The sequence below is a fragment of the Rhodamnia argentea genome, chromosome 6 (genome assembly GCF_020921035.1).
Source record: "Rhodamnia argentea isolate NSW1041297 chromosome 6, ASM2092103v1, whole genome shotgun sequence".
In the NCBI taxonomy this organism is placed as follows: Eukaryota; Viridiplantae; Streptophyta; class Magnoliopsida; order Myrtales; family Myrtaceae; genus Rhodamnia; species Rhodamnia argentea.
This window is the reverse complement of record NC_063155.1, coordinates 7,492,900-7,502,844: the sequence shown is the minus strand read 5'-3', so window position 1 is coordinate 7,502,844 and position 9,945 is coordinate 7,492,900. Positions and strand designations below refer to the sequence as shown.

Here is a 9,945-nt window from a genome sequence, read left to right as displayed (position 1 = left end):
CCTGAACAAATGTCGACGAATCAGCAAAACTTGTGTCTTTTCGTTGAAAGCCGTTTTGAAAGATGGATTTTTGCGAGGGAACGCAAGAGCTTTTCCTTTTTATTTTTATTTTTATTTTTATTTTTTGGCCTTTATAAAGAAAATTCATAATACCTTTTTTGGCCCTTCAGGATCAGATCAAGAAGGATCATATTAGGAAAAATTGCCCCATATATAAAACTCGTTCCAGGGGTAGCATTGTCAAAGCCAAATCCGGCAAGAAAAATATGACATTTATTTCAATACCAAAAATATCAAATGACAGAATTATGTGTTCTAAAAGCACTGATACAATAAAGAATATGGCATTTTGTCATTGCGATTTAGATATTGCTCTTTCAACTTGCCTGCTCTAGCAAGCCTAAATTGTACGAGGTAACAAATCTCCTTGAGCTAATAGGGAAGAAACAGAGAAGTGACTATGTGAACTTGAGCTCGTCCTATTTCCAGAGAGGCATTTCGATGCCTCTGGTGTACAAAGTGAGATGTTCAAACTATTTGGCTGCATCTTGTACCGCACGAGAAACTTTGCAGGATGCTATAAGTGCAGTTGAAGAGTTCATGCAAGTTTTTCCAAAAGTACAGTGCGAAGTAGCCTCGGAACTATGTCCTAATTAAGCTAAGTCACAAAGAATATGAAACAAACAATCAGTAAAACAAAGATTTCAGGTCATTGGGTTTAAATTCATGGAGCAAAGGGCACCCCCGCACAAATCCCATCTTTTTTTTTTTTTTTCTATATGTGCTTTAGCATGTAATTCATATTACAAATGTTTTATTCAACCGATAATGGATATGAGTAAAATTGTCCCTATTACCCGACTCTGTGAGTCCTTGAGGTAATTTATGAATTGATCATCTCATTTTTGTGCCCTATGTTACTTATGGCTATGTTTTCTAAGTAACGGATCAATATTGCTATTTTAGCATGTTATCGACGGTCATCAATGAATATGGCTTTATGGGACGTGTCTAGGAAAGCATTTGTTTTAAAATGGAGAGAGACATAAGTGCGAAGGAAGATTATTATTGTTTCACATCTACCACATGTGTTTACTGGTCGACCAATTATAACGTCTTCTGTTACTTTGGATATAACTATAAGTACATAGTGATTTAAGAATAGTCAAGTATAGCATTTAAGGAATATGAATACTTTGACTAATGTAGCAAAATAAGTCTGAGGCACTGTGAGACATGGATGGTAGCCGTTATGTTATCCCTAAGAGGTATATATTTGAGCTCCCAAGTGCAGGTGTACTATTTGCCTGTATGGATTGTTTCTAAAGTAGATGAATGTTGAATGCCTTACATACTTGATAGAGTATTATCAATTCCATCATGTTCCAGTGGGAGATGTTATATTTCGGCAGTTTGCCCATGATGGGTGTCTTTGAGAGGTGAAGGAGTGCGTTTGAGAGACACCATTTGAAGAGGTGCTTCTCACTGTCTCCTTATATATAGTCGAAACCTTCTCCTTATATAGAAAGGAAGTTTTTTACTTCTGAGAATACCCATTCCTTTGACACCCATTCAAGAAAAAAGAACGTACAGAGAACGTATGTTCTCCTCTCCATCAAATAGACACACAAAGGTTTCCTTTGTTACTTTGAGAAGGCTGTCGGCATTTATGCTGTGGAACGAGAATACTTTCATTGTGATTGTATTCGGACCATTGTGGAGTTGTAGATTTGTTTGTTGCGCGCCGGTGATTCAACCGATATCCTTCGGTAATTCTGTTGTCGTGCATCAAAAGTTTAGACATTTTCTCCATTGAATTTTTCCAACAATAGCTAAGGGGAAGAATGTTGGAAACTGAAATTGTGTTTGGGCATTTGATATACAATTTGATAACTTCAAAATTTTACTAAGCCGTGGAAACAAAAGTTGTAAGTTATTACGAAAGCTAGTAATTCCAGAAGTGCACCAATAAGGTTGATGACCCAAAAATGGTCAACAAGTTAAATTGGGAAAAAAGTTAGTAAGCAACTTGAAAAAGGTTGATAATTTACATAAGAGTTGGTTACGCCAATAAGCTATGAAACAAAGATTGGTTAGTTGTTACAAAGGTTAGTAACTTTATATTGACAAAATGGACATTTATATGGGCATCAAATAATAATCGACATTCGTCCAAAAACATAAAATAAGAATCAATAAGTTGTATCTGGTGAGTAAATCAATCAAGAAGTTGGTTAGCAACTTAAATAAGGTTGGTAATTTCATATAAGAGTTGGTAATTTTAAAATGTCAAATAGGCAGGCAAACTTTAATAAAAGGATATTCATTTATAATGACAAAATAAACGTTGGCAAGGTATTCAAAATGAGAATTGATAACCTAACACCGTCAAGTGCTTTCATCAAGAAAATATCGTTAGATAGCTTGAATAAGGTTGGTAATTTGATACAAGAGTTGGTAATGTAAAACATTAATAAGCCATAAAAATAAAAGTTGGTAAGTCCTTAAAAAAATGGCGATCTGTAAATGACCAAATTATTATTATTATTAAATAACCCACATAGGAGTTGAAAATTTAGAAGTAGTTTATTACTTATGGAAAGAAAGTCCGCAAGCAACTCAAATTAAGGTTAGTAATTTGACATATAAGTTGCTAACTTTATTCGGCTAGCTATGAAAAACAATCAAATAAATGGGTATTCGTTTCTCGCTCTTTCCTGCTAAGATGAAAAACATTGTATTTTACGCAACTAATTAACATAAAGGTTTTCTTTTTGTCCGGAATTAACATGAAGGGTTGATAGCTTAAAATTAGTTGGTAACTTAATCAAGAAAAGTTGACCGGTAACTCAAATAAGGTTGGTCACTTTAAAACCTTTAGCAAGCCACGCAAATAAAAATCGATAGGTCGATATAAAAGCAAGTAGGTCGGAAACAGTCAAATGAATGTTGGTCAATGACTCAATTAAGAATTTGTGAGTTAAAGGTCATTTGTAACCGAATTTGAAAATTTGACAAGTGTTGCGCGTCGAAATCCTTCGACATGGCTTTGTTGGTTATGGGTTCTAGGCCCAAAATGACTATGGCCCAAAAGGGTTACTCACGCGAGAATCTTTTATCGAACGTAATCCGTTCGTTTTCCGAAAAGGAGTTAAGGGTCGGTTTTGGACAGAGAGTGTCAAATGCAGTAGATTGACACAAAAGGCGTGTTACAAAACAACTTCGACGGCCCAATATGTGTAATAGTGGCGATGCGTAACAAGTCTCGACACGACCCTGGAATTAAATCGACAGGATCGGGAGATGATATAGGACACAATGCTGGAATTTAATCAATAGCACTGGACGAGGGATTGTAAGACACAATACCGGAATTGAATCGACTGATCTGGACGAGATGGGTGAAGGGTGCAACACCAGAATTCAATCGACGGTGCTGAACCTAGTGAGTAGACGTCGGAATCTAATCGACGACACCTAACTCTGGATATGATTCTCGCCGAAATTGAATCGACGACGGGGATCTAAAAACTTTAGCTAGGCTTAGGCTAAAGGCTAAGAGCTTAGTTGAAAATGCAAGTGTTTTGGGTTTGTTGTGTGTATATTGCTACTACGAGGTATTTATAGGCAGGCCTTTTGGTAACCGCCGAGCGGTTTCTTCCTTTGGCCCCACGCTTTGCTCTTTTCCATAAGCCACGTGAATGACGGTTTCCCAGTCTTTGCGCCTTTTCTTTTTACCTCGCGGGGATTACCGCCAACCGTTTCGATCGTGGCCCCCTTCCGCGCGCTTTTCTTGCTCCGGAAGGGAGTGGCGCGAGAATTTACCCCGACACGTGGCACCTTTTTGATTGGCACTTACCTTGCTTCAGTATTCCTTCCTGTAGCTGATTATTGCTCCCTCACGTGCTTGTCACGAGTCTTTCTTGGATTATTTTAAGTGTCAACAACAAGTAATTCAAATAAAATTCGGTGTAAATTAAAACATCATTCAGTCACTCCAAATAAAAATTGGCAAGTTGCGAAGGTTTATAATTAGGGACGATAACGTGGATGGTCCATGACTTCTTTTCTTGATATTTAATGTGGTCCTTGAAATTTTTATTCGATTTAGTTCCTGAACTATAAAAGATACACTAAACATAGTCATTCAATTGAAAAAATATTGATACCATGTGCTAATCTTATTAAAGTTATGTCGATTTTGGATTTGCCATGCCAAGTGCACGTGCGCCTAAATGTAACTTCTACATCTCACACACACACACAAACATATCTCACTGATTTCTACCCTAAAAGAAGAAAAAGGGATTGAAAAAATATTTGTTGCTACAAAAGCGACGTGGCAGTCGACATCCTTATTTTAAACATATAACCGCTAATGTGATAATTCACATCAGAAAAATTCACAAAAGGAAATTTCATAAAAGTTGAGAGATTATATTTGAAAAAAAAAAAAAGTTCAGACTACATTGGACACTAAACAAAAAGGTTGTAGGTACCAACAAATTCATTACGCAAAAACTAATTGGTAACTTAGTCATAATAAAGTGGTGTGTAACTTAAATAAGACTGGTAATTTCATAAAAGAATTAGAAATTTCAAATCATTGTCAAGCTATGCAAATAAAAGTTACTAATTAATTTGCATAGATAATAATTTCGACACAATCGAACAAACAATGATAACTTGATAAAACAGTCGATAACTTACAAGTTATCAGACCATGTAAGCTTTTAGAGATTTACCAACAAGAAAAAAAGTGGCATCTTTTCTCAATCGAAATGCCATAATAATTCCGTAGACGGTAAGTGGGAAATCCTAAGCTTGAACGACTCGTTGCTTTTGACCTAAAATTAGTAGCTTATCCGCTTCGTGAACATGCATCCTCATTTTCATCAGCTAATTAAGTAAAGTGCACAGATTAGGGACTTGCACCAGCCGAGAGGGTTTCTCTTGACATCAGTTTAGCATTGCATATACTCATAGCTTCATTCCGAAATGCGATTATGCATCAAGGCAAGAGTACGATTTGAATGGTAGCCTCTAAACTTGACGAACATCTCTTGAACATTAACGATATTTTACCATGACGCATCACCTTCTCTTGATCAATTTTGACAAAGAGCACAAGTGCAGCAATCCAGCCGGTTTTGCAGCATGATATCATGAACCATTCGAAACTACTACGGATTAAACATTGGACACTCTCCAAACATCTTACACGACCAATAAGGTGCTTATTAAGAAATTATTGGATGTGGCGTGTGCACTGACGTGTCCAAGCAATGAAGCTATACAAGCACCCAAGTGAACAAGAGGACCCTCCTTTCCAAGAGCAAAGCCACCCCGACAGAGCCAATGCTCCCAAATATCTGTGGATATTTGACTATATATTCAGTGGCCGAGGCATTACATGACATGGCTCAAGATCCAAAAATCCATGATTTTTTCTCTGTTTCTTTCTTTGGCTAATCTTGCTGGTATATCAGCAAATGTTGAGATGAGTTGCCACGACCATCCTCTATCCTTTGACGACTTTGTCATCGTCGTTCTCGTCATCATCGATCATGTACCGCTTCCAAAACCAATGCTGCTTCCACACTCTCTCGACCATCGAGTCCACAGGCACGCCCTTCGTCTCGGGCAAGAGGAACAATGTAAAGAGCCCCATGACCAGGATCCATGCGGCGAAGAAGAAGAAGATGCCGGCCTTCATGTGGCACAACATCGACAAGAAGGCTTGTGCGATAATGAAGGTGCAAAGCATGTTGGAGCTCACCGCACAGGCAAAACCAGCTGTCCTCGTCTCTAGAGGGAAGGTCTCACTCGGAATGAGCCACCCAAGCGGACCCCATGACCATGCGAATCCCATCACGTACACACACACCAGCACCACAACGACTATCGCCTCGGTAGAGTTGAGAGACCCTGCTGGTTTCAGGTGCAGTAGCAAGAGCAATCCTATCACGGTCTGCAACAAGAAAGAAAATTTTGTGGATTAGAAAGTATCAACCCATGAGATCAACCTCTCTCCTTCTAATCGAACAGAATTATGCAAGTTTGATGCGATTTTGCGTCGATTGAGATGGAAGAAACATGCGAAGACAATGTGAATTACCTGAGTGATGAACATTTGCACGCAAGCCTCAAGAAGCAGCACCCTCCGGCCAGCCTTGTCCACCGTGTAGATCGACACTAACGTGCTGAAAACGTTCACGAGCCCGGTGATGACCGTCGAGAGCAGCGCGGCGTTGTTCCCAAACCCGACTGTCTGGAACAGTACAGGGGCGTAGAACATGATGGCGTTGATCCCGGTGAATTGCTGAAACACCTGCAGCACTATGGCTATGACAAGAGGGGGCCTGCTCGATGGCTTCGTGAGCTTGCGGAATGGGTTCTTCACTCGCCTTGCAGCCTCACTGGCGGCAACAATAGAATCAAACTCGGCAGTGATGTTATCAGTGCCGCGGATCCTCCTCAGTGTGGCCTTCCCTTGGTCGACTTGGTTGCGCTCGATGAGGCTAGTAGGGGTCTCGCAGATGGCGAATGAGCCCACGAGGAGGATCACGGCTGGGACGCCGGCCAAGCCAAGAGAGATTCGCCACCCGTGAGGGTGAATGTTGGCCGTGAAGTAGTTGATAATGCCGGCGATGAGGATTCCGATGGTAATGAAGAGTTGGAAGCAAATGTTGAGAGCCCCTCTGATTCTGGCAGGAGCTAATTCAGATAGAAATAGAGGCACCGCCTGATTACCGAACCCAACCCCCCAACCGAGGATGATTCTGCCGAAGACGACCATTGCAAGGTTGATGCCGCCGGCTTGGAGTGTGACCCCCCCAACAAAGAAGAAGGACCCGATCTGCAACGTTGTCCTTCGGCCGAATTTGGAGCATACCTTTGAGGCTGCAAAGCTGGCTACGAGAGCAGCTATGTATAGCGAAGATGTGAACAACTGGAGATACTCGTTGTCGTATTTACAGTAGTTGTCCTCATGGGCATGCTTCTTTTTATCATACACAGCGGGGAAGAATTCTATCAAGAAGTCATCCATGGAAGTCACTCCACCTGAAATTGATTAAACAAACATAAACATTGTGAAAAGTGAGAAATTATGCAGTGACTAATACATTTTGTGCTTTCAAACAAAAAAAAAAAATATACATTTTGTGCTTAGAAATTTAAGGCTCACGAGTCAAAATGCAATATAAACCAGCCTATATTGGAGGCAAAAATGTGATATGATCTTTTCTCTTTTGAAATAGAAAAGACAAAACAAACACTATCTTTGCATCATATAATCTTGCAGAAAAAATTTCATATTAAATGAAATAAGTTTCTCCTACCTGAAATTCCGATGTCGTATCCGAACAACAATCCTCCGAAGGCCGAGATGATCACACACAGAATGACGTAGAAAGTTATCTTCCCGTCATGCTCGGGCACATGGCCGCCGTGGCTCATGATGACAGCGGGCATTTTCTCTGTCTTGCTTTTTGGTTGAAAAAGAAAGGCCGAGGGTAAGATTGAGTGCTTTAATTTTTGTCTGAGTATGAAATCTAAACGTGCATTGAATGAGGTATTTATAACACGCCAAGAAGGCTGAGAAAAGCTAAATGAAGATCAAATGACAACTAATAGAATTGGATAATGATGTGGTTTGGCTCTTAACAAAAATTGGATGGCATCATCATCCCTTAAGTGTCGGGCTTTTTATGATTCATCCTCGTCAAATTGACCAGATTTTGCTGGTTAGTTTCTCTCAGGGGAGACTTAATCAAGAGGAAGAGGATGAGGATGTTCCTATGCCAAAAAGAGAAACTAATCGTACATGAGAATGAAAGGTTGTATCGCTTTGACCATACTAAATCAAGATTGACACCAAAGTGGACGCTCATCTTTGGTGGAAGCATTCCAGGATATGAAAGAGTTCATTGTCTAATTGACTAATTAAGTGCAGACTTGGCTTAACCCAAAGTTATATATACAGAAATAAGGGGAATAGTTTTTTTTTTGTTAATGTTTAATTCAAATTTGAGTTGCAATTAAGATGAAATAATGATGGTCGTGATTGTTTTCTAATAGGTTTAAGTCCAGGGATTGATGTTGCATGTTGCCATAACAGAGCTGATATTTCAATATAACGTGATGGGAAGAATGCTGGAAACTCAAATTATGTTTGGGTATTTGATATACAAGTTGATAACTTCAAAATGTCGAAAAGCCGTACAAATAAAAGTTGTTACAAAAGCTGGTAATCCAGAAGTGCACCAATAAGGTTGATGACCCAAAATTGGTCAATAATTTAAATTGGGAAAAAAGTTAGTAAGCAACTTGAATGAATAAGGTCGTACTTTACGTAAGAGTTGGTCACTTTAAAATGTCAATAAGCTACGAAGCAAAGATTGGTAAGGTGTTACAAAAGTTAATAAACTTTAGATCGACAAAATAGACATTTATAAGTGCATCAAAAAAGAATTGGTAAGTTAAATTCAGTTAGTAACTCAATCAAAAAATTGGTAAGTATCTTAAGTAAGGTTGGTAAATTCATATAAGAGTTGATAATTATAGATGCCGGTAAAGCTCATCGGTAACTTAATAGATAAAATTGATCAGTAATTAGAATAAAATTAAGAATAAATTAAAACGTCATCAAGTCAGGCCAAATAAAAGTTGGTAAGTTACAGAGCTTTATAATCAAAGACAATGCATGATGTGGATGGTCCCTGACTTGTCTTTGATCTTCAACGTGGTCTCTGAAATTTTTGTTTGATTTAGTTTTTGAACTATCAAAATACACTAAATGTAGTCATTCGACTGAAAATATTGACGCGTTAAGCTAAAGTTATTAAAATTACGTTCACTTAATGTTGGATTTGCCATGCGTAGTCCATGTGGCCCGCTTGAAACTTCTACGTCATTTCTCTCTCTCTCTCTCTCTCTCTCTCACTGATTTCTACATGGAATGAAGAATATTTGTTGCTAGGGAAGGGACGTGGCCCTCAACATCCTTTTTTTCTTCATAAATTCGATGAACTGATAATTCACATAAGAAAATACGCAAAAGACGGCTTTACCCTTAATGGAAGCACTACAAAAGTTGAGGGATTATATTGAAACAAAAAAGGTACAGAGACTACATTAGACAATAATAAAGTTGGGTTAATACCATAAAAAAAACCTTAAATTGGTACGCATGTGACAAATTTACCTCAAACTAGTTTTTTCACCACCAAAGACCTTGTACACTTGTGACAAATTTATCACAAACTAATTTTTTAATAGCCAAAAACCCCAAATCAGTACTCTAATGACAAACTTACCTCTGTTAGTTTCTGTAAAATTTGGGCTAGTACAACGAAAAATCCCAAACTAGTACATCGGTGACAAACGGAGGTTAAAAATCCTAAACTGGTATATCCGTTAACCGCCACGTGTCATCCAACTCAGCAATTTGATGGTAAAATTTAATGAAAACTAACGGATAGTAAATTTGTCACATGTATATCAGTTTAAGGTTTTTCGCGGTCAAAAAAATAATTTATGGTAAATTTGTCACAACTGTACCAGTTTGAGGTTTTCCGTGATATTAACCATTAATTCAATACCAAAAACAACAAATGATAGAACTATGTGTTCTAAAAGCACAAATACAGCCATAAATTGAATTAGGGATAAAGTAAGAAAGAATACGGCATTTTGTCATTGGGATGTAGATATTGCTCTTTTAACTTGCCTGCTTCGCTAAGCCTAAATTGTTGAAGTACATCATGAGATTTGGAATAGACAAAAAGGAAGATCTTTTGGTAACTAGATATCTGAAGCTTTGAGTTTTACATAGACTTTTCAAGTAATTAGTTGTTAGTAAAATTTAAAAGATGAAAATGGGGGAATAATCGAGTCTCGATTCTTGAGGTAATAATGTTCAATTCCATGAAACGATATCAA

At 38.2% G+C, this 9,945-nt stretch overlaps 1 protein-coding gene across 1 annotated transcript; it reads right to left on the bottom strand.

Annotated features, from left to right (window-relative positions):
- Positions 1-5,484: 5,484 nt before the first annotated feature.
- On the bottom strand, positions 5,485-7,476 carry LOC115742313 (sugar transport protein 8-like). The gene is made up of 3 exons (XM_030676537.2): positions 7,344-7,476; positions 6,119-7,065; positions 5,485-5,971 (listed from the first exon to the last, which is right to left on the bottom strand). Exons 1-3 carry the CDS (start codon positions 7,474-7,476, stop codon positions 5,522-5,524), a joined length of 1,530 nt encoding a protein of 509 aa, XP_030532397.1. The 3' UTR covers positions 5,485-5,521.
- Between the last annotated feature and the right edge of the window lie 2,469 nt (positions 7,477-9,945).

What these genes read in the sequence shown, in the direction of transcription:
- LOC115742313 (XM_030676537.2), bottom strand. Translation starts at nt 7,476, where the DNA reads ATGCCCGCTGTCATCATGAGCCACGGCGGCCATGTGCCCGAGCATGAC. An exon ending in ATACGACATCGGAATTTCAG is followed by an intron (nt 7,066 to 7,343) that starts GTAGGAGAAACT and finishes AATCAATTTCAG; the next exon opens with GTGGAGTGACTTCCATGGAT. An exon ending in TGCAAATGTTCATCACTCAG is followed by an intron (nt 5,972 to 6,118) that starts GTAATTCACATT and finishes TTCTTGTTGCAG; the next exon opens with ACCGTGATAGGATTGCTCTT.